Source organism: Cervus elaphus, chromosome 18 (assembly GCF_910594005.1).
Source record: "Cervus elaphus chromosome 18, mCerEla1.1, whole genome shotgun sequence".
Lineage (NCBI taxonomy): Eukaryota > Metazoa > Chordata > Mammalia > Artiodactyla > Cervidae > Cervus > Cervus elaphus.
The window spans coordinates 25,499,577-25,524,960 of NC_057832.1; the positions used below are offsets into that span (position 1 = coordinate 25,499,577).

The 25,384-nt window shown below is 38.7% G+C and overlaps 1 protein-coding gene across 3 annotated transcripts in view; it reads right to left on the minus strand.

The window, feature by feature from the left end:
* COL28A1 (collagen type XXVIII alpha 1 chain) overlaps window positions 1-25,384 on the minus strand; it is a 184,656-nt gene that overhangs the window by 87,135 nt on the left and 72,137 nt on the right. For all 3 annotated transcript variants that reach the window (XM_043871678.1, XM_043871677.1, XM_043871679.1), the window contains 7 exons: window positions 19,940-20,011; window positions 19,136-19,204; window positions 16,182-16,253; window positions 4,970-5,038; window positions 4,288-4,356; window positions 494-562; window positions 205-273 (listed from right to left, as the gene is read on the minus strand). In XM_043871678.1, coding sequence (XP_043727613.1) covers window positions 205-273; window positions 494-562; window positions 4,288-4,356; window positions 4,970-5,038; window positions 16,182-16,253; window positions 19,136-19,204; window positions 19,940-20,011 — 489 coding nt within the window. The remainder of the gene's footprint in view (window positions 1-204; window positions 274-493; window positions 563-4,287; window positions 4,357-4,969; window positions 5,039-16,181; window positions 16,254-19,135; window positions 19,205-19,939; window positions 20,012-25,384) is intronic.

A 25,384-nucleotide genomic window follows, 5' to 3' on the forward strand; every position in this document is an offset into this window, starting at 1 on the left:
TGCTAGCAAGGAAACAGAAGGGAAAAACAGAAGGTTAATCTGCGTGTTCAAGTGAGTGCAAGGCTCTGGAGAGTCCATAGATGAGGATAAATAACTTGATCAGTTCTTTAGACGCTTCTCCTCTCCTCTCAGGTCTGGTAAAGATGTTCACTTTTACCAAACCTCTTAACTACAAGTACATTTTTAAAAGCTACTGTTGCCTACCTTTGCTCCAGTGTCTCCAACTCCAGGTAATCCCCTTGATCCAGGAGGTCCCGGGATTCCTCGAGGGCCCTGAGATGACATAATAAGGGGGAGAGGGAGCAACCTTGCTGTGTGCAGGGTTGAGGAAGGGAAGGGGAGGAGGGAGGGAGGGAGGAGAAAAGAGAAAGGAAAAGAAGGGAAGGGAGGGAGGAGAAAAGGAGAAGAGGAGGGAGGGGCGAGAGGAAGGAAAGGAAAGAGACAGGAGGAAGGGGGGAGGGAAGGAGGAGATAGCAGCAGCGTCCACACTTACAGGCACACCAGGGTAGCCGTCACCTTTGAGTCCTGGAGCGCCCGCTGGTCCCTGCGGCCCTTGGGCTCCCTGGGTGAATTCCAACACAGGAGATATCATGAGCCTAAACCAGGAAACAGCTGGCAAAACTTAAGCTCATTACCCACTCAGCACACCAAAGGCGGATTTGATAAGGGCAGAGGAATGGTCTGAGAATTTTTGGAAGGAAATATGGCAACTTCTTATCTCCTTGTAAGTCTTTCCCATTTCTGTTATGGGAAGCAAATGATGAGTGGAACGAGTGTAAGGAATATATATGAACCACCACAAAGTCCTCCGTAGGAAACACTTCATGGGGGTTAGAAAAGAGCTAGTTGCTGCTATTTTAATTTTAAAAATTACAAAATTTTAGTGCATCATAAAATAAGGGGAAGTATAAAATGAGAAAATTTAGTAAGCACCATGTGAGAAGAATAGAGAAGAATATGAACAAAATTTTAAGTGTAAAGTAAGATAGTGTGTGTTACCTATTATTATGTTACATCTATTATCTTCCTCAGTGAGGCCCAAATTAAGTGAGGAATAAAAGCTCAAATAAGAATTAAAAACAGATTAATATTTTAAAAACACTTTATAGAAGAATAGGACACAGAGTTGGTGGTTCATATCCTGAGACCTAGGAAAAAGTGATAGATATTGCTTTATCGTGATGACCTTGGGCACCAGAAACTTAGCAGCAATACTGGCCTCTTATATAGAGGATAAGGAAGGAGGATTATATTGCCCTTCGAACAGGAGTTCTCTGTACCAGTGGAACTCAGAGAAATTTCTGGCCAGAATAAAATGGAGAGAAAGAAAAATGAAGAAGACTCTTACCAAAGAAGATTTATTCATCGTAAGCCTATTGTACTTATATTTAAAACATTTCTTTACATACCACATCCCATTCTGTTGCTGTGATAACTCTTACAGTGGCCTTTGTCAATACACATCAATTATTTTGATAAAGAGCTATTCATGATTTAAAATATTTATGTTTTGCATATTATCATATGTGAAATAGATCGCCAGTCCAGGTTAGATGCATGAGACAGGGTGCTCAGAGCTGGTGCACTGGGATGATCCTGAGGGATGGGATGGGGAGGGAGGTGGGAGGGGGGTTCAGGATGGGGGACACATGTATACCCATGGCTGATTCATGTCAATGTATGGCAAAAACCACTACAATATTGTAAAGTAATTAGCCTCCAATTAAACTAAATAAATTTTAAAAGGAATTTAAAAAAATAAAAATAAAATATTTATGTTTTCCACATCAGGAGGAAACTCTAATAATAGACCTGTATTTTCCAAGATTGGAAAAAGTAGCCAGATTCTTAATATTTGTCTTATATGTAAGCAAATGCTGAAATCAAGCTGTGTTATTCCAAGCCAAAGTGTTGCCCCAAATCTAATTTTCAAAAACAGTTTCTGATTTTACTCCTATAAATAAATAACTGGGGGAAAATTTTTTTATGCCATAAGAAAGTTAAATTGATTTTGAAAATCATGAATACAACAGCTGTCATTTCCTATTAAGAGAAAGAGACTGGCCTTGTATAGGTTAACCATCTTAAGAATGGTCTTCAGAAAACATGTGGCCACTTATAAAAATGCACTATTAATGCACTATTTAGAATGCACTATGGACTTAATGCACATCAACAGAAATCCAAGATGATCTCTTAAAGATGTATGACAAAGCAAAAAACAAACTATTCTGGAGCACTGAATTCTGGTGGATCCCCCACTAAGGAACTAGTCATGTCTGAGAAGCAGTTTATTATACTATTCCAATTATGTGCAAGGTTGAAGTGCTAAGCATTTCCTATGGGACAGGTCCCCAAATAAGATGCCCATTTCTCTGCATGCTTACACGAGGAGCAGACCAGCCACAAAACAACCCCCTGGTTAAGTCGAAATTTAAAAAGAAATTGGAATCAAAATTCACTTTCCGTTTTCATTCCTAAATTCCAAGCCTGTAACAAATTATCAGCAGCTGTTATTGTTTATCCTCTGGCCCCCACACTGCAGGGAAAGCCATTGAAACATCCATGGTTTAGAAACATTTTTTTCCTAGAGATCTGTGTCCTCTCTCCTGCAGAAATTTCAGTTAACATGTTACTTCTGATGCTATCAGGGGGTAGGGAAAGGGCAGTGTTCTTGCTCAGATTTTTATTTTGGACGCCTCCTGATAGTTTCAGGGATGGAATTTTGCCACTTGGCTTTTCTGCACTGGATTCAAGAAAATGTTTTGCAGAGTGATTCTCTTTGAAGAGTCTCTCTCATTCAACAGAAATTAGGGTAGAAATCTTAATCAGGTGTTTCAAAATGAGCTTTTTCCAAAAAAAAAAAAAATCTTGGAGGTCCCTGAAGAAACACATAAAACTGAAATGATGTGCCAAAATTTTTATCAGCTAACCCTCCATAAACTTAAAAACAATCCATTAGGGAAGAATGGTAGAACAAAGTAAAAATGACTGGAGTGAAAAGGCAAATAACTCCTAATACCATCACCAATAATGATCAGTAGAAAATAGTCAGAGCTTATAAACATCAACTATACATTTAGATGTTGCTTCTCTTGTAAAGAACAGTGTAAGTAGAGAGAAATAACCTTGCATTATGGACCTAGGGATGCATAGATTCAGGAAGCTATCAAATAATACGAAAATTGTCACTCAAATGTTCTTGACTGAGGCCATGCCTGTAGTTTTAGCATTCGGAAATTTGGAATTTTCTCCTTAAGTCATACATAACTTGGGTTTCTGTAGAGTCTTTTACATAGCTTTGGTTCCTATGTGCCTCAGAGTCTGGGCAGTAGGGTTATCATCTTGTTATGATTTTCCCAGGACATTCTCTGTTTTAGCTTGAAAATATCCCAGAAACGTCTTCTGTCCCCTTATTGCCAGAAGATCAGCACTCTAGCAAGGACAACTCTCAAAGTGATTAAGAATAGTGGAGGTCAGGATCCTACCTCTTGCTTTAAGAAGGATCACTACAACTTATGTTAGTATATAATAGGCTTTGAATTATATGCAAAGATGGTTCTAAGTTTTCTTTTTTGAAGTTTGAAAATCACTAGTGTCAGTACTTGAACCCTTTCATTGAGAACAGACAATTTGATAAACTAAAGCCAGCTTCAAAGCTACACAACAACATGCTACTAATTTAATGAGTGATGGTTATGGAGCCCCAAAGCCTGTTCTCATAAACAGGGATGTGCTTGTTGACATTTGGAAAGTAGAATTTCTCTGTAAGGCTAGATTTTATGTGAGGAGGGAAATCGTACTTTGTTGCCATGGAAAAAATAGTGATGATTACTTAAAACTGTCTTCTCCTGTCATTATTTGCATTTTCATTTATAATAACTCTGAAAGATGGACAACAAGCAGGGAAATCTAATTCAATAAAGTTTCTAAACATGAACTCTTTGGACAGTGTTTTGCAGAAGAGATGCATTGGCCATTAATATGTAAATGAAGGAGGCCAGAGGCCATATAATATCATATTATAGACATTACAGAAAGAAAAAAAGCATTTTCAATCAGCTGTTTAGTCAGCAAACATTTTACCAGAGGAGCTATCATCCTCCACATTTATGAAAAATAAATGATCTGCTGGCTTGATTTTTTAAAAGGGGAATAGTATATTCTTATATCTCAGTTCATCAGTGTAGAGACTCTAAGTAGAGCAATCTCAGTCATAACTTATGGTGCATTAAATCTACTTTCATTTTTTATTTCAATAAATAAAAGAACATGAACAAAGGATACCTTTGGTCCTCGAATAGCAATTCCAGGTTCTCCTTTAAATCCAGGCATCCCAGGTCCACCTCGGTCTCCCTGCACATGTCAAACAATTTTCAGTTTCAGGCTTTAGATTTTATGAGAAACCATCATGGCACAGAGCATAAAAAGCCATTGGCCAATTATGAAGAGCTTAATCTCTTAGAATCAGAACCCGAGAGAGTACATCCTTCTAATATATTTGAGAAGAGTTTCAAATCTTAAGCAAATAAAAACTGTCAGTAAAGACCACTAAGCTTTTTGGAGAATAGCTGAAATAATAGGTGGCTCTCTAGACACAAATATTTAGACTGTGAAAATGTCTGGGAATGCTCTTACATCTGAGTGGATTTCTTTTCTGCCAGACTTTCTGATTAGCAGATTATTCGAACAAATGCAATAAATTCTTACATGCATTAAGGCTAGCATGTAAGGGAGGTAGTTCAAAGTAGAGTGATAAGGTCAAGACCAGGAGCAGAAAACCTGGTTTCTAACCTTAAATTTGCTGCTGGCCCTCCATCTGCTTAATCATGAAATGTCAGGGTTGAGCTATATAATATCTTTGGGTTTTTCCAAGCTAAAATTCTTTCACTGGTTTTATGAATCTTTTCCCCACTCCAACTTCCAAAAAATCCAAGTAAAAGAAAAAAATTTTCCCAAGAATGCATACTTTTGGTCCAGGTGGTCCAGGAATTGATATTCCAGGCATCCCAACAGGGCCCATAATTCCTGGATCACCCTAAAAACAGAGGAAAATACTCATTACATTTCAAACAAGGAAATGATATACAGGAATTCTGTTAAGAAAAATATAGAAATATATTTCCAGCATTTTAAAGTATTGTGACCTGTTTTACAAACCATGTGAAAATATTTGAGCATCTTTGTTAAACCACTACTAAAGTTACTGATAATTAAGATTTCACTCCCTATAATAAATAAATTCAATTAATTCCTTAGTAATAGGAAATTTCTCTCTTGTACATCATTTTATTAGGTAACAAAAATCATGCAATGTGTGGTGATTCATTTTTGTGTTTGTATGCCAGGAAGCTCAGAGGGAAATATTTGTTCAGTTATAGCAAATACCTTTAGTATAAGTTTTAAGGTACATCTGATAGATAAATAATGTTCTTTCTAGTTTACAACTTTTTCCTTTGTTATTTTATGCTCCATAGTATATCATTCTTCCATTGTATGGTATCTCATGTCCCTTTTTAGAAGTAGTTTGTGGTAAAAAAAAATGTAATATGAATTTTTATAAGGCACCTCTGGTAGTTCTGATATAGGTACTACTACTGTACTTTGAAACACTGTGCAAAGCAATTGTCTTTATCTTTTTAACTTATTTTATTGAGGTATGTTTTAATGTTGTGTTAATTTTTACTATACAGTAAAGTGATTCATGTATAGCTGAACCATGTATAACATGTATATATGATTCATATATACAATATATAAATGTTCGCATTCTTTTCCATTATGGTTTATCACAGGATATTGAATATAGTTCCAGGTCCATCTTCACAGCTGAGGCCTCCTGCTTTCTTTTTTTTTTTTGAGGCTAATTACTTTATAATATTGTATTGGTTTTGTCATACATTGACATGAATCCACCACAGATGTACATGTGTTCCCCATCCTGAATCCCCCTCCCACACCCCTCCCCACCCCATCCCTCTGGGTCATCCCAGTGCACCAGCCCTGAGCACCCTGTCTCATGCATCAAACCTGGACTGGCCATCCATTTCACATATGATAATATACATGTTTCAATGCCATTCTCCCAAACCATCCCACACTTGCCCTCTCCCACAGAGTCCAAAAGACTGTTCTATACATACGTGTCTCTTTTGCTGTCTCACATACAGGGTTATTGTTGCCATCTTTCTAAATTCCATATATATGTGTTAGTATACTGTATTGGTGTTTTTCTTTCTGGCTTACTTCACTGTATAATAGGCTCCAGTTTCATCCACCTCATTAGAACTGATTCAAATGCATTCTTTTTAATGGCTGAGTAATATTCCATGGTGTATATGTACCACAGCTTTCTTATTCATTCGATTGCTGATGGACATCTAGGTTGCTTCCATGTCCTGGCTATTATAAACAGTGCTGCAATGAACATTGGGGTACATGTGTCTCTTTCAGATCTGGTTTCCTCGGTGTGTATGCCCAGGAGTGGGATTGCTGGGTCATATGGCAGTTCTATTTCCAGTTTTGTAAGGAATCTCCACACTGTTCTCCATAGTGGCTGTACTAGTTTACATTCCCACCAACAGTGTAAGAGGGTTCCCGTTTCTCCACACCCTCTCCAGCATTTATTCCTTGTAGACTTTTGGATAGTAGCCATTCTGACTGGCATGAAATGGTACCTCATTGTGGTTTTGATTTGCATTTCTCTAATAATGAGTGATGTTGAGCATCTTTTCATGTGTTTGTTAGCCATCTGTATGTCTTTTTGGAGAAATGTCTGTTTAGTTCTTTGGCCCATTTTTTCCTTGGGTCATTTATTTTTCTGGAATTGAGCTGCAGGAGTTGCTTGTATATTTTTGAGATTAATCCTTTGTCTGTTGCTTCATTTGCTATTATTTTCTCCCATTCTGAAGGCTGTCTTTTCATCTTGCTTATAGTTTCCTTTGTTGTGCAAAAGCTTTTACTTTTAATTAGGTTCCATTTGTTTATTTTTGCTTTTATTTCCAATATTCTGGGAGGTGGGTCATAGAGGATCCTGCTGTGATTTATGTTGGAGAGTGTTTTGCCTATGTTTTCCTCTAGGAGTTTTATAGTTTCTGGTCTTACATTTAGATCTTTAATCCATTTTGAGTTTATTTTTGTGTATGGTGTTAGAAAGTGTTCTAGTTTCATTTTTTTACAAGTCGTTGACCAGTTTTCCCAGCACCACTTGTTAAAAAGATTGTCTTTTCTCCATTGTATATTCTTGCCTCCTTTGTCGAAGATAAGGTGTCCATAGGTGCGTGGCTTTCTATTTTGTTCCATTGATCTATATTTCTGTCTTTGTGCCAGTACCATACTGTCTTGATGACTGTGGCTTTGTAGGAGAGCCTGAAGTCAGTCAGGTTGATTCCTCCAGTTCCATTCTTCTTTTTCAAGATTGCTTTGGCTATCTGAGGTTTTTTGTATTTCCATACAAATTGTGAAATTATTTGTTCTAGTTCTGTGAAAAATACCATTGGTAGCTTGATAGGGATTGCATTGATTCTATAGATTGCTTTGGGTAGTATACTCATTTTCACTATATTGAATCTTCCAATCCATGAACATAATATATTTCTCCATCTATTTGTGTCCTTTTTTATTTCTTTCATCAGTGTTTTATAGCTTTCTATGTATAGGTATTTTGTTTCTTTAGGTAGATATATTCCTAAGTATTTTATTCTTTTTGTTGCAATGGTGAATGGAATTGTTTCCTTAATTTCTCTTTCTGTTTTCTCATTGTTAGTGTATAGGAATGCAGGGGATTTCTGTGTGTTGATTTCATATCCTGCAACTTTACTGTATTCATTAATTAGCTCTAGTAATTTTCTGGTGGAGTCTTTAGGGTTTTCTATGTAGAGGATCATGTCATCTGCAAACATTGAGAGTTTCACTTCTTTTCCTATCTGGATTCCTTTTATTTCTTTTTCTGCTCTGATTGCTATGGCCAACACTTCCAAAACTATGTTGAATAGTAGTGGTAAGAGTGGGTACCTTTGTCTTGTTCCTGACTTTAAGGAAAATGCTTTCAATTTTTCACCATTGAGGATAACGTTTGCTGTGGGTTTGTCATATATGGCTTGTATGTTGAGGTATGTTCCTTCTATTCCTGCTTTCTGGAGGGTTTTTATCATAAATGGGTGTTGAACTTTGTCAAAGGCTTTCTCTGCATCTATTGAGATAATCATATGGTTTTTATCTTTCAATTTGTTAATGTGGTGTATTACATTGATTGATTTGCAGATATTGAAGAATCCTTGCATCCCTGGGATAAAGGCCACTTGGTCATGATGAATGATCTTTTTAATATGTTGTTGGATTCTGTTTGCTAGAATTTTGTTAAGGATTTTTGCATCTATGTTCATCAGTGATATTGGCCTGTAGTTTTCTTTTTTTGTGGCATCTTTTTCAGGTTTTAGTGTTAGGGTGATGGCGGCCTCATAGAATGAGTTTGGAAGTTAACCTTCCTCTGCAATTTTCTGGAAGAGTTTGAGTAAGATAGGTGTTAGCTCTTCTCTAATTTTTTGGTAGAATTCAGCTGTGAAGCTGTCTGGTCCTGGGCTTTTGTTTGCTGGAAGATTTCTGATTACAGTTTCAATTTCCATGCTTGTGATAGGTCTGTTAAGATTTTCCATTTCTTCCTGGTTCAGTTTTGAAAAGTTATACTTTTCTAAGAATTTGTCCATTTCTTCTAAGTTGTCCATTTTATTGGCATATAGTTGCTGATAGTAGTCTCTTATGATCCTTTGTATTTCTGTGTTGTCTGTTGTGATCTCTCCATTTTCATGTCTAATTTTGTTGATTTGATTTTTCTCCCTTTGTTTCTTGGTGAGTCTGGCTAATGGTTTGACAATTTTATTTAGCTTCTCAAAGTATCAGCTTTTGGCTTTGTTGATTTTTGCTATGGCCTCTTTTGTTTCTTTTGCATTTATTTCTGCCCTAATTTTTTTTAAGATTTCTTTCCTTATACTAACCCTGGGGTTCTTTATTTCTTCCTTTTCTAGTTGCTTTAGGTGTAGAGTTAGGTTATCTATTTGACTTTTTTCTTGTTTCTTAAGGTAAGCCTGTATTGCTATGAACCTTCCCCTTAGCACTGCTTTTACAGGGTCCAATAGGTTTTGAGTTGTTGTGTTTTCATTTTCATTCATTTCTATGCATATTTGGATTTATTTTTTATTTCTTCTGTGATTTGTTGGTTATTCAGCAGCATGTGGTTCAGCCTCCCTATGTGGAATTTTTAATAGTTTTTCTCCTGTAATTGACATCTAATCTTACTGCATTGTAGTCAGAAAAGATGCTTGGAATGATTTCAGTTTTTTTAATTTACCAAACCTAGATTTATGGCCCAGGATGTGACCTATCCTGGAGAAGGTTCCATGTGCACTTGAGAAAAAGGTGAGATTCATTGTTTTGGGGTGAAATGTCCTATAGATATCAATTAGGTCTAGCTGGTCTATTGTATCATCTAAAGTTTGTGTTTCCTTGTCAATTTTCTGTTTAGTTGATCTATCCATAGGTGTGAGTGGGATATTAAAGTCTCCCACTATTATTGTGTTCTTATTAATTTCCCCTTTCATACTTGTTTGCATTTGTCTTACATATTGCAGTGCTCCTATGTTGGGTGCATATATATTTATAATTGTTATATCTTCTTCTTGGATTGATCCTTTGATCATTATGTAGTGTCCTTCTTTGTCTCTTTTCATGGCCTCTGTTTTAAAGTCTATTTTATCTGATATAAATACTGCTACTCCTGCTTTCTTTTGGTCTCTGTTTGTGTGAAATATCTTTTTCCAGTCCTTCACTTCAGTCTGTATGTGTCCCCTGTTTCTAGGTGGATCTCTTGTAGACAACATATATAGGGGTCTTGTTTTTGTATCCATTCAGCCAGTCTTTGTCTTTTGGTTGAGGCATTCAACCCATTTACATTTAAGGTAATTATTGATAAGTATGATCCCGTTGCCATTTACTTTGTTGCTTTGGGTTCAAGTTTATACACCCTTTCTGTGTTTCCTGTCTAGAGAAGATCCTTTAGCATTTGTTGGAGAGCTGGTTTGGTGGTGCTGAGTTCTCTCAGCTCTTGCTTGTCTGTAAAGCTTTTAATTTCTCCTTCGTATTTGAATGAGATCCTTGCTGGGTACAGTAATCCGGGCTGTAGGTTATTTTCTTTCATCACTTTAAGTATGTCTTGCCATTCCCTTCGGGCCTGAAGTGTTTCTATTGATAGATCAGCTGTTATCCTTATAGGAATCCCCTTGTGTGTTATTTGTTGTTTTTCCCTTGCTGCTTTTAATATTTGATCTTTATGTTTGATCTTTGTTAACTTGATTAATATGTGTCTTGGGGTGTTTCACCTTGGGTTTATCCTGTTTGGGACTCTCAGGGTTTCTTGAACTTGGGTGACTATTTCCTTCCCCATTTTAGGGAAGTTTTCAACTATTATCTCCTCAAGTATTTTCTCATGGCCTTTCTTTTTGTCTTCTTCTTCTGGGACTCCTATGATTCGAATGTTGGGGCATTTAACATTGTTGCAGAGGTCTCTGAGGTTGTCCTCATTTCTTTTAATTCTTTTTTCATTTTTCCTCTCTGTTTTATTTATTTCTACCATTCTATCTTCTACCTCACTAATCCTATCTTCTTGTCTCCATTATTCTACTGTTGGTTCCCTCCAGAGTGTTTTTGATCTCATTTTTTGCATTATTCATTATATATTGACTCTCTTTTATTTCTTCTAGGTCCTTGTTAAACATTTCTTGCATCTTCTTGATCCTTGTCTCCAGGCTATTTATCTGTAACTCCATTTTGCTTTCAAGATTTTGGATCATTTTCACTGTCATTATTTGGAATTCTTTATCAGGTAGATTCCTTGTCTCCTCCTCTTTTGTTTGGTTTGGTGGGCATTTATCCTGTTCCTTTACCTCCTGGGTATTTCTCTGCCTTTTCATTTTGTTTATATTGCTATGTTTGGGGTGGCCTTTCTGTATTCTGGCAGTTTGTGGTTCCTCTTTATTGTGGAGGTTCCTTGCTGTGGGTGGGGTTGGACATGTGGCTTGTCAAGGTTTCCTGGTTAGGGAAGCTTGTGTTGGTGTTCTGGTGGGTGGAGCTGGATTTCTTCTCTCTGGAGTGCACTGAAGTGTCCAGTAATGAGTTTTGAGATGTCAGTGGGTTTGGTGTGACTTTGGGCAGCCTGTATATTGAAACTCAGGGCTATGTTCCTGTGTTGCTGGAGAATTTGCGTGGTATGTCTTGCTCTGGAACTTGTTGGCCCTTGGGTGGTACTTGGTTTCAGTGTAGGTATGGAGGCATTTGATGAGCTTCTATTGATTAATGTTCCCTGGAGTCTGGAGTTCTCTGGTGTTCTCAGGATTTGGACTTAAGCCTCCTGCCTCTGGTTTTCAATCTTATTCTTACAGTAGCCTCAAGCCTTCTCCATCTATACAGCACCAATGATAAAACATCTAGGTTAAAGATGAAAAGTTTCTCCATAGTGAGGGACACCCGGGGAGGTACACAGAGTTACATGGAGAAGAGAAGAGGGAGGAGGGAGATAGAGGTGACCAGGAGACGAGGGGAAATCAAAAGGGGAGAGAGCAAGCTAGCCAGTAATCACTTCCCTATGTGCTCTCCACAGTCTGGACCCCTCAGAGATGTTCATGGGGTTACACAGAGAAGAGAAGAGGGAGGAAGGAGACAGAGGCGGCCAGGAGGAGAAAAGGGGGAATCAACAGGAGAGAGAGAGATCCAGCCAGTAATCAGGTCCCTAAGTGTTCTCCACAGCCTGGAACACACAAAGAGATTCATAGAGTTGGGTAGAGAAGAGAAGAGGGAGAGAGGTGATAGAGGCGACCTGGTGGAGAAAAAGGAGAGTCCAAAGGCGGAGAGAGCAATCCAGCCAGTAATCTCGCTCCCAAGTAAAAATGGGTACTGAAGATTGGGTTCTTAAAGGTACAAAATTGATAACAAATACCAAAAAGCAAAGATTAAACATCTAGAGTAGAGGTTAGATTCTCAGACATACAATATTAAAGGAAAAAACAAAGTCACAAAATTTATGAAATATATATATATGAAGTTTGCTTTAAAAATTGGGTCTTTTTTTTTGCAAAGTAATAGTAGGTTATAAAAATGAAAATTAAAGGAGTAATAGAGGACTTAAATTTTTTTAATTTTAATTTAAAAAATGATAATAGTAAATATATATCTAGGACTTTCTCTGGTGTTGTTGCAGACAGTGTGGGGTCAGTTCATTTTCAGATAGTGTCTTGATCCAGCTTACACTTCCCCTTCCTATGTAGTCGGTGCCAACTGCGGGGTTTTAATCTGTTGCACCTGTCACTTCCAAAGCGGTTCCCTCTGTTTATTTTGGCTTCTTCTGTTTGCTGGTGTCTTCAGTGTCTAATTTCCGCCCTGACACAAGGGGGCGGTGGTGGTCACTTTTTTAGGCTTGCGTGTTCAGTCGTGCGGTGGGGAGGGAGGAGCACTGCAAACACATGTCACCGGCGTGCGTGGGGAGCGCTCGCAGTGTCTGGGCCACACTGGGTTTGCCCCCGTTCACCACGTGTGTGCTTTCCCCGTCTACACCGCTCAGGCTCCAGGTTGCTCTGCCGGGAACTGTCTGAGGCCGGCCCTGGGTTGCATGCACTTCCCAGGTCTAAGCCGCTCAGGTTCAGGTTCTCGGGACTCCACAAAGGCGCAGACTTGAATGGGCCTGCGTTTTGTACCCTTCCCAGGTCCGAGCAGCTCAGGTGGCCAGGTGTTTGGCCAGCGTGGTCGCTGCGACTTATCCCTTCCCCCATCCTAGCTGCTCAGTTTTCTGGGTATACAAGGAGCGCGCCTTCTCAGGTGTGCCGTGTGTCTCTTCTGGGGAGCTGATCTCTGGCTGCAACCCTCCCGGCGGATGTCAACCATCCAGAATCCCAAGAAGTCTTGGTTAGCAAGGAAGCCTGCTTGCAGTTTGGTAAATGACGCCTCTCTAGGGACGTGATTGCCCGCTTAGGGCTCTGGCTGCCCTGGCCTGCCTGTCTCTGGCGGGGGATGGGCCGGTCCGCAGCCGGCTAGCTCTGCTCAGTCCTTTGCTCTGTGAGCGGGCCTGGCGGTGTCTTAGGTTAGGGCTTTTTGCGGGATAGCTATCCCACAGTCTGGGTTGCTATCTCTAGTTAGTTCCCTCAGATTGCCCTCGGGCCATTCAGGCCAGGTCCTTACCCTAAGCAATGCAGCCGTGCCTCCCTGTCCAGTCCCTGCTTGCTAGTGGCAGATGCCAGCATCTGCGCTGCTTCTCTGCTGGGAGTTGCCTTTAGGCACGTCATCTGTGGGTTTTAATTATTTATTTATTTTTCCTCCTGGTTATGTTGCCCTCTGAGATTCCAAGGCTCACCACAGATTCGCCGGTGAGAGTGTTTCCTGGTGTTTGGAAACCTCTCTTTTTTAAGACTCCCTTCCCAGGACGGATCTCCATCCCTACCTCTTTTGTCTCTCTTTTTATCTTTTATGTTTTTTCCTACCTCCTTTCGAAGACAATGGGCTGCCTTTCTGGATGCCTGATGTCCTCTGCCAGCATTCAGAAGTTGTTTTGTGGAATTTGCTCAGTGTTCAAATGTTCTTTCGATGAATTTGTGGGGGAGAAAGTGGTCTCCCCGTCCTATTCCTCCACGATCTTAGGACCGCCCCCCACCCCCCACTGTTCTGATCACCCATGTGACCAATGGGCTGAACACACTGGCCTGCTGGGGCCAGATGATGCCAAGCCATGTATGTGCCAGTCCTCAATCCAAACCCGTATGTCAGTGGTACAGGACATGGCCAGGATTCTGGCAACAGATAACCACCCTATTCAGTCCTGGAGCAATGGGATAAGACATTAACCTGTTAAAATTATCACTAAAACCAGGTTAAGGTAAATTATGCATCTAGATTTAATTTATTCTACTTTTTTTTTAATAAAAAGAAGCCAATTATTTTTAAATTTGTTTAATGTTTTATTGAAGTATAATTGATTTACAGTGTTGTGCCGATCTCTGCTGTACCGCGAAGTGACTCACTTATCACCATATAGAGGTTCTTTTCTTATATTCTTTTCCATTATGGTTTATCACAGGATATTGGATATATTAATAGTTCCCTGAACTATACAGTAGGACCTTGTTGTTCATCCACTCTACATGTAATAGTTTTCATCTGCTCATCCCAAACCCTCAATCTATCCCTCTCCACCCCTCTCCCCCTTAACGACCATGCCTGTCCTCTATGTCTGTGAGTCTGTTTCTGTTTTATAGACAGGTTCATTTGTGCCATAGTTTAGATTTAGCATATCAGTGATATATGGTATTGATCTTTGTGACTTACTTCACTTAGGATGATAATCTCTAGATCTATCCATGTTGCTGCGAATGGCATTATTTCATTCTTTTTTATGGCTGAGTAGTATTCCATTGTATATTTATACCACATCTTCTTCTTCCATCAGTCTGCTGATGGACATTTAGATTATTTCCATATTTGGTCTATTGTGAATAGTGGTGCTATGAACATAGGGGTGCATGTATCTTTTTGAATCACAGTTTTGTTCAGGTATATGCCCAGAAATGGGATTGCTGGGTCATATGATAGTTCTGTTTTTAGTTTTCTGAGGAAATTCTATCCTGTTTTCCATAGTGACTGCAGCAACTTCCATTCCCACTGAGAGTGTAGGAGGGTTCCCTTTTCTTCACCCTCCCCAGCATTTGTTATTTTGTAGACTTTTTAATGATGACCATTCTGACTGGTGTGATGTGGTACCTCAGTATAGTTTTGATTTGCATTTCTGTGATAATTAGTAATGCTGAGCATCTTTTCAAGTGCCTACTGGTCATCTATATGTCTAAAGAAGCCAATTACTTTTAAATATAAAATTGTATACATAGAAAGTACACAAATTCTTTTAAAGACCCTAATTAAAGTGTGAGTATGTTTTACAATATGGTAATTCTTTATCAGGAAAAGCTTTATTTCAAAATGCAAGAAAATATTCATGTTGACATGAAGAGTAATTAAGACATGAAGAGTAATCACTGTTGTTAATATAACACATTTCCTATATAATGGCTTTTCTCATCATGTGCTCCTTGAACTTCCTGCAGCAGGAGGTACTTATTTAGGAAATGCAGATTCCTGGGTCCCACCTACATACTAAATCCAGATTTCTTGTCATGGCACCATGAAATATGACTTTGTAACAAGCTCCCAGGCAATAATGCTGACATGGAAGTTTAAGAATCACTGGCAGATGGGGGATGCTTTGCTTTGTGTCTGCTCGTATCTTACTGGTAGCCAGTTTGTTTTAAAGTTGTTCTTTAATCCTCTGGCCCTTAAACATGCTTCTTGTTTCCTTCTTAGAGTTAGCATCTTCCTGGGGCCCTGAACCCTCTCAGGTATGCAATTTTTGTTTCCTGACGCATCCAGATGACCTCAGTATTCTCTCCTGCTAAGTCAGGACACGTGCCTATTTGCTTGCTTCACGTTTTCCTTACTTTTTCCTCAGCACCCTGTCTCAGGCAGTTTATCAGGACATATACGCCCTACTTTCCATTTCACTGTACTGATTTTTTCCTCTCTGAGTAACTCCATGCGATGAACACTGACAATGTACCTAGAACCATGAGAAGTGCTTTATTCACTCCTTAAAGTCATCACAACAACCCTATGAAATAGACACTATTACCATGATTATTTCCACGATTAAAGTGACTGACCTCCAGAAGTTCTGGGGTGCAGCAGGATGAGAATCCCCATCTCATGCCTTCTGAAGCCCCACCCTACTTCCTTACCACATCACCTCTCAGTTGGGGACATTTTTGTCCTTGTTCAGCAAAGAGAGATGATAGAGAATTGGTATCGCCTATGGTCTTAACGTATCCCAACTATGGAATATTGGTTTTAATAAAGAGCGCTGACACAGAAATTCTCTCCTAGCAGCATCAATATTCCAATGAAAATTACATGTTTTATACAATCTCTTTATCCCATTTTGTAATGGTCTGGAATAGTATGTTTTCTAAAGCCTTTATCATTTTGGAGGCTCTGGTTTTGTATTTCTTAAGAAGGAAACAGTAGAGATCTAAGATTCCATTAAAACCGGACACACGAATGATCTCCCCAAAGCATAAATGAGAATTTAAGATACATACCTTTGGCCCTCCGGGCCCCTGAGACCCCCTCTGTCCTTGATTTCCTTTGCTCCCTTTCTTTCCTTCATCTCCCTGACAAAAAGGAATTATAAAAATACAGTTGTTTTATAATATATCCACCTCCTTCTTATAGCAACTACATCATGGCCAGACTCTCAGTGCATACCAACTTCAAAGTCATGTTCCCCAAGCCCAGCTCAGTTGCACAGGTTCTGTCAATGTTCTTGTGCAGATTACGTGACTTCAAAATTGTCCAGAATGCACCATTTACTCAGTATGATTTAACACTTCCTAAACTCTATGTTCAGTATCTTTCCTTGGAGACTTTGATTTGACTTTACAGTTCTTTCGCCCTCTTGGTCTATTTAAGTAGTGGTTCTGAGACAGTCACAGTTTCAAAGAAGAAAGCCATCTATGCTTTTCCATGCTGTTTTTCAGAGTCTGTGCTATTTCAGTTTTGAAACATAAAATGAGACATTTAAAAAATTAGCCCTGGTTCTTCCTCCATGGAGTTTAATTCTTTCTGCCCAAGGAGGCCAATAATTCAATTGGTAGAAAGATGAGTGAGCATTAACCTGGCACAGAGCTACAAATTGCCTCGTGTTACCCAGCAGGGTTGTGTACACCAGTGCTCCCTGCCAAAGAATTTTATTACCTTCAACCAGAAGCCTCAGAGCATCCCAGAACTATCCTTACCCTAGGGCTCAACTGCAAGGCACCATAGCTAAGCATATGCATAGCCCAACAAAAGAATTCCTTGGGGTGTGTAGCTGAAAGCGTTAGTCACTCAATTGTGTCCGACTCTTTGTGACCCCATGGGCTGTAGCCCACCAGTTTCCTCTATCCAAGGGATTTTTCAGGCAAGAATACTGGAGTGAGTAGCTATTCCCATCTCCAGGGGATCTTCCGGACCCAGGAATTGAACTTGGGTCTCCTGCATTGCCAGCAGATTCTTTACCGTGAGGCTGTCCAATATTTATGACATAAATGACTCTACCACCATTTTCAAACCTGAACATGCATAAGAATCACCTGGAGATTTCTGGGCCCCCCATCCAGAGTTTCTTATTTACTAGGTCTATAGTGGAGCCCAATAATTTACATTTCTGACACATTCCCAGGTGACGCTGACACTGCTGTTCCAGGGGCTGCGCCCTGAGAACCACTGGCCTATACCGAGGGCATCAGCAATGCAGACACTCCACTAAGAAGAGTGACCTACAGAATCCACAGACATGCAGACAGCTCCCTAGTACCCATACTGATGGAGAGCCGTGATGGCAGATAATTTAAAAAACTGTTGACTATCCAAGTATCACTTATCATGTCATTATCATCTGCCAATAGCATCGAAATCTACCCCAACTATTTATGTTCTCCCCTTCACTACCATATTTAACTTATTGACCTAAATGATCCCAGAAACCAACAGCAGTGTGTTTGTGTGTGTTTAGTCACTCAGTCATGTCTGACTCTTTGCGACCCCATGGACTGCAGCCTGTATGCAGATTCTCCAGGCCAGAATCCTGGAGTGGGTTGCCATGCCCTCCTCCGGGGGATCTTCCCAACCCAGGGATCAAACCCAGGTCTCCCACGTTGCAGGCGGATTCTTGACCATCTGAACCATCAGGGAAACCCAGATCCACCTAAATGTAATAAAGTGCCAGCACTGCACACTGCCTACTTCAATACATAACATATTCCCTCCTACCACTCTTCAACATATAGCCTTCTACAAGCCCCATATCACCTCAACACCAGAAATCCAGTTAGCGCATATTTTCCTTGTTCTGCTGGTGTATTTGACACCACCCATTGCTTTCTTCTTGAAGCCCTTTCTCCTTGGTTCCCCTAACATGGTACTCTGTTATTCAGCCTGTCTTCATACTGTACGGAATGCTCTCTTTCCAGCCGCGGTAAAATGCAGGACTCCAACCTTAGCTCTCTTTCTCAGAGTTGTCTTTCATCCCCACAGCTTCAATTATTAGCTCAAAGGGTCTATTTTCCAAAAGTATATTCAAGGAAACATTAGTTCTCCTGAATGTTAATAGGCAATCATTTCTAAAAGTATTTTTTGCATGATGTTAAAAAGGAATTCTCTATGCTTGTTTCTACTCTCTGCTGCCCACTGTGCCCCCTCCCCCAAAAAAAACAGATCTCATAGTCGGGTTAGTCAGTTTTAAATTTTAAATGTTTGAAATGCTGCGAATACATTTATATTTCAAATTCTCATGTTTAAGGCTAATGACTCAATTTTAGCCAATATTTTTCATAATACATAGACATCTAAGCTATCAATTACTATTTTAATAGAATTAAAAATAGAACACCAGTAGGTATATGGATTTTATTTTTACTTTACTCATATATAATTCTTCAGGATATTTATATGGGCATTGATGACTGCACCTAAGAACTGTAGTAATATCTGACACCTTGGAGGTTGTATGTTATGGTCTTATTGATGAATTTGGGTATTTTCATCTTGACATATAAAGATATTATTTAACAAGCATTTCTAAAATGTGTTAAATAAATCTATGCCATGTTGTGAAAGTGCCACTTCATAAGGTTATATTTCTTACTACTCTATGAGATTTTATAAATATTTGAAAAAACATTATGGACTTTGATGTCTCAAGGATGTATCTCAAGTTCTTTTCCCTTACTGTGTGTTTGTTTTTTAAATGTCAGCTTGGCTGTTTATTAAGAAAACATGTGTTGAACTCTTCCTATAAGCTTGGTTTTGTGACAGATGTTAGGAAAATGGAAATAAATAATACATACTTGCTGTCTACAAAAGCTCAAAAGCTAGTGTCCATAATTTTAAGCCAGAAGTAAACATCTTTGACATAGCAAAAATAACATCAAATTTCTCCTAAGTTGGCTTCCTATCATCAAGACCAGAACTCAGGCAGTCTGCTTCCCATCCCCTACCACTGTGGGTTCCATACCTTGAGGCCAGGCTGTCCTTTCCCAGGTGGTCCTTCAGGGCCTCTTGCCCCCGGAAGCCCTGCTTCTCCCTAGAGAAAATGATACCAATGTCTTAGTTGATCTTCCATAGCCAATATGGATACACCCGCCTTGTCTCTTCTTACAGCCAACAGTCTCTGCTTGGATCCTCCAGTACAGTCTCAAAATTAATTTGGAAGTTTACCAACATGAATAAATTAATATCAAGCTTCAGTTTAGCTCAGAGCAGCTGAAATATCATGAAAAAGTCCAATTTCCCAGCCAGTTGCCAAAGCAATAAGCTCACTTTCTTTTGGCTCTTCATTCACATTCAGTGGTTTGTTTTTTGAAAAAACAAGAAAGACCTTCAGCCTTACCATCTGCTGTTTTTCACTACTTATATTGAAAAATGAGTATTTCAAATGTCAACTCAAAATATTTCAGGAAATCTTTATAATGGCCTTACTTCCTGAATACATTTACAGACTTTCCTTTTTGGAGGAGAGGAAAAAAGCCTTTTTCTCAGAGTTTAAATAAAAGTGCTTTCTAGGAATCCGCAAGGGAGTAGGTCACTGGAACACCATGGCCAAAATGCCAGAGAAAAGGCAGAGGTCGTAAGATACCTACTCAGGCTTTGAATTGGTGCTCTTTTATCTGAACTAAGTGAAAAAGGATATTTAGAGTTGTGGGATTTTATTTTCTTAAAGAGACTAAGTTCGTCTTGAATGGTTTCATTTGAGCTCTTGCAGGACCAAGATATATGTGGTTTGATAGTTTTATTCCAATAATATGGAAAACAGCGTTACCTTCTTCCCTGCAGCTCCGTCTTCTCCTGGCACTCCTGGCTGTCCTGGGAGCCCTGTTGAGCCTGGCTCCCCCTGGTGGATGAGGAGAGATTTTTATTTCCCAGAAGCTCACATGTATCATGGAACCTCACTTTAAGGTACTTGCAGTGGGATGCATCTTATTATAATATCTGAGAAAAGCCTAGGAGCAGGGAAATCTGAATAGGAATTAACAGTCATTAAGCTACTTGACCTTGGGCGAGTTACTTAACATCTCCAGATCTCAGTTTTGGATTATGTTGTTTATTATGGGTTGAACTGTGACCAGCTCCCTCCCCCAAATGATATGTTGAAGTCCTAAACGCTGGCACCAGGGAATGGACCTTATTTGGTAACACAGTTGAGATGAGGTCATTATTGTAGGTCCTAATCCAGTGTGACTAGTGTCCTTATAAGAGGAAAATATAATGTGAAGACAGACATGTAGGGAGAACCCCATGTGACAAGAGAGCCAAGAGTAATGTAGCTACAAGCCAAGGAATGCCAGGGATTGGCCACCACCAGAAGCTAAGAGGCAGAGGAAAATTGTCCCTGATAGGTTTTGGAGGAAGTGTGGCCCTGCAGATACCTTGATTTTTTACTTTTAGCCTCTAGAACTGTGAGAAAATAAATTTCTGTTAAGCCACACAGTTTGTGCTAATTTGTGACAGCAGCCCTAAAAAAAACTAATATAAAAATGAGATGAAATAATTGAGACCCAAACATTGCTTCCAACTGTAAAATTCAATTATTATACCCACCTTCAAGTCAATTTATAATTTAAGTCCTTTAAAATGTTCAGAGAAAACACATGCTACTATCAAACAGTATATCGCTGTCCTTTGTTGTTGTTTAGTCATGTCTGACTCTTTTGCAGCACCATGGACTTTAGCCCGCCAGGCTCCTCTGTCCACGGGATTCTCCAGGCAAGAGCACTGGAGTGGGTTGCCATTTCCTTCTCCAGGGAAATGTGTCCTTACTGCATTTATTAAGAGCAAAAAATGTTGAAAATAATGGAAAATCATTTCAACTAAACTCAACTTTAAAAACTAGTGAAAAAAGCACAGTGAACCTAAAAGTAAATAGTAGTGGTAGCAGTAGTCACTTAGTCATCTCCAGCTCTTTGCAGCCCCATGGACTGTAGCCCACCAGGCTCCTCTATCCGTGGGATTCTCCAGGCAAGAATACTGGAGTGGGTTGCCATTTCCTTCTCCAGGGGATCTTCTCAACCCAGAGATTGAACCCAGGTCTCCTGCATTGCAGGCAGACGCTTTAACCTCTGAGCCAATCCTCTTCCCCAAAAAAGTAAATAGTAGGATATAATAAAAATGAGAGAAAATCATAAACTTACTAGCAAAAAGCAAGAAGAGTAACAAAATTAAAAGGTAATAAAAACTTAAAAATACTAAGAAAATAAATAAACGTCTAACTGTAATGATAAATATTTGTAAAAGAAAAGGCATAAAAAAACAGTATTAGGAATGAAAGGTGAATCTATACATAGTAAAATTTTTTAATTATAGAAAATTTCTGTGATAATCTCAAACAAATATATTGGAAACATTAATACATGGATAGTCTTTAAGAAAAATATAAATTACATAAATGGCATAAGAAGGAATGGACAAGCTAAATAAATCAATAATTTCAGTAAGTAATTGCAAGTCTGGAACTTCCTCTCCCTCCAGGATCACAGGCTTAGTTGACTTTCCAGTCAAACCTTACCATATTTTTAAACGTCTGAAGAACAGATATCCCCCCTATTGTTTCTAAAACATAGAAAAAGAGGGAACTCTATCCAATTTATTTTATGAGGCTAATAAAACTTTGACTTAAAAAACCATACAAGATAAGAAAACTAAATTATAGACCAGTCTACCTAAGAAAAACATTCCAACTTAAGGTTCTCATGTAAATGTAAGAGCGTGTGTGTGTGTGTGTGTGTGCGTGCGTGTGTGTGTGAGTTGCTCAGTCATGTCCAACTGTTTGTGACCCCATGGACGGTAGCCTGCCAGGCTCCTCTGTCCATGGATTCTCCAGGTAAAAGTACTGGCGTGGGTTGCCATTCTCTTCTCCAGGGAATCTTCCCAACTCAGGGGTTGAACCCAGGTCTCCTGCATTACAGGTGTATACTTTACCATCTGAGCCACCAGGGAAGCCTTGGAGGGATAGGAACTAGATTTAACTTCCCACCTGATACAACTAAAAAGGCAATAACAAAATATATGAAACAATGACATTCATGCTACCGTTTCCCAAGTTTACTGTCCAGATAAAGTTTCCAGGCCATTGTTCAGGGAGAGAGAATCCAGGGCAAGTCCAGAAGTCTCTCTAATTTAAGGAGACAAAGGCAAGCCAAGATATCAGAAACTCACAAAATAGATTACCAGAGAGGAGGGAGTGACATGAAGAGAACATGAAGATCTAAGGCGCATCCCCCTTGAGTATTTAGGTGAATACTGTTAGCACAGAGTGAAGAAATCACCCCAGGCCATGAAAACAACCACTTGAAAGGATCAGAGAACTGATAGCAGGAAAGATAGGGTGCCTGCTCCCAGTGGCAAGAAAAAACTTCACAGTGCTGCGGGCATAGATGACTTTTTAAAAGAGTATTGCCTTCGTAGTGGGGGAAAATTAGCCCCAGACTAGATACTGCTCCTGTCCTACCTAATAAATCTTAAAAGCAAGACCAGAATGTTCCAACTGTTTTCAAGTAATGTAGAAGCATCTAAGAAAAGAAGCTCAAAAATATTTATAGGAATACAAAAAAAATCTAGCACCTAAAAAGGTAAAATTCACAATGTTTGGCAGATAATCAAAAGCTATTGAGGATTCAGACAAGTTGCAGAAACATGATGCAGGTGATAGAATTTATGGATAATATTAAGACAGTTATTATACTGCATTCCATATGTTCAAGAAACTAAAGAAAAATTAAAACTTGGTAATAGACATGAAAGATATTGAAGGATACAACTTGAACTTCTAGAGTTGAAAATTGCAAAGTATGAGATAAAAATACACCAGATAGAATTAAAAGCAGATTAGACATCACAGAAGAAAAGATTAACAAACTGAAAGATATAGCAATAAACTCTACTCAAAATGAAACAGTGGGAGGCGGGTTTGGGATGGGGGAACACATGTACACCCGTGACTGATTCATATTAATGTGTAATAAAAACCACCACAATATTTTAATTAGCCTCCAATTAAAATAAATTAATTAATTAAAAAAACAAAGACAAAAAGAAACACAAAGAAAATGGACTAAATAAGAATAAGCAGAGCATCAGAGAACTGTGAGAAAACTTCAAGCCTTCAAATTTAAGTGGGAGTTTCCTAGCTAAAGGCTGAGGGTGGGAAATATTTCAAGAAGTGCCAACCTAATATTTTCCAAATTTCATGAAGTCAATAACTCAAAGACCCAAGAAGAACAATGGAATTCAAACATAAGAAATATAAAGAAAATTGAATTAAGGCACATTAGAATCACATGGCTCAAAGCCAGTGATACAGAGAAAATCTCAAAAGTAACCAGAGAAAATAGACATTATGGAGAAGGCAATGGCAGCCCACTCCAGTACTCTTGCCTGGAAAATCCCATGGATGGAGGAGCCTTGTAGGCTGCAGTCCATGGGGTGGCAAAGAGTAGGACATGACTGAGCGACTTCCCTTTCACTTTTCACTTTCATGCATTGGAGAAGGAAATGGCAAACCACTCCAGTGTTCTTGCCTGGAGAATCCCAGGGACGGGGAGCCTGGTGGGCTGCCGTCTATGGAGTCACACAGAGTCGGACACGACCGAAGTGACTTAGCAGCAGCAGCAGTGAGAAAAATGTATAGATTAAAACAGATTTCTCATCAGAAATACTGCAAGTGAGAAGACAGTAGACCAACATGAAAGTACTGGGGGGAAAAAAAGAGGGACTTTCCTGGTGGTCCAGTGGCAAAGACTCCAAGCTCCCATGCAGGGAGCTTAATTCCTGGTCAGGAAACTAGATCCCACAGGCTGCAACTAAGACCTGGTACAGCCAAATAAATAAATATTTTAAAACAAAATTTTTTTAAAGAAGAAAAAGCCATCAGTATGGAATTCTATACCCAGTGAAAATATAGACAGAATGCAGACTCTTTTGGAAACCAATTTAACAATTACTTGAAAAGCTAAATAGATACTTATCATATGACCCAGCTATTTCACTCCTAGGTTTTTACCCCCAAAAAAGGAAAACATGTCTATACAAAGACATGTACATAAATATTCATAAGAGCTTTATCTATAATAAAAAGCTGGAGAAAACCAAATTGTCACTAAGAGGTGAATAGATGACCAAACTGCGCTATATACATACAATGGAGTTCTGTTCAGCAATAAATAATAACAAATTATTATATATGTTAAACACAGATTTCAAAATAACTTCCTGAGTTTAAAAAGATTGGGAAAAAGTATATAGTAAATTATGCTACTTATATGAAATTCTAGGAAATGTAAACTAATCTCTGATAACAGAAAGCAGAAATCAGTGATTACCAGATGATAGGAAAGCAGATCTACAGAAAACAGATCAATAAAGATAGGAGACATTAGGGAGAGATGAATGGATGATATTACAAATAAATACATAATAATTTGGGGGGTGATAGATGCTTTTATCATCCTCAAGAACATATATATCTAGATATATATACACACACCTATGTCAAAACTTACCAAATTGTACACTTTAGTCATGTGCTTTGATTGTATGTTAGTCACACAATAAATATAATTATTTAAAGTGGGTGCACAAAGCCTGAATAAAAGATTAATCAATTGAATTATTGTTATTAAAAATATACATCATAATCAATTGAGTTTATCTCAAAGAATGTCAGGATATTTCAACATCTCAAAAATCTTGAAATGTAATATTAACAAATTAAAAGAAAACAATAATATGATTATCTTAGTAGATGCAAAATCTGGTAAAATCCAATACTCACTTATGACTAGTAAGCAAATTTTGGTACAATTGAAATACAGAATTGCCTTAACCTGTCAAAAACCTACAGATACCTACAGTATCTGTCAAAAACCTACAGCAAATGTCACATTTAAAAGTGAAATTTTAGGAGCACATCCACTTCCTTTAAATATTGCAGTGGGGATCCTAGCAGTGTAAAATGGTAAAAAGTGAATAAGAAAAAGAACTGGAAAGGAATAGGCATAATTGTTTTTATTTTTAGACAATATGCCTATGTTCACAAGGAGTGAAAAAGCAAGAGACTTTACAAATAGAAATAAAAAATTACATCGAGTGAGTGGATACAAAGATCAATATAGCAAAATAAGACAATAACAAGACAGTACTTTCCCCATAGGCACATTACAGTTAATTGAAAAGTACAAAAAAAGGGAACAATTCACAATCATAAAAATTT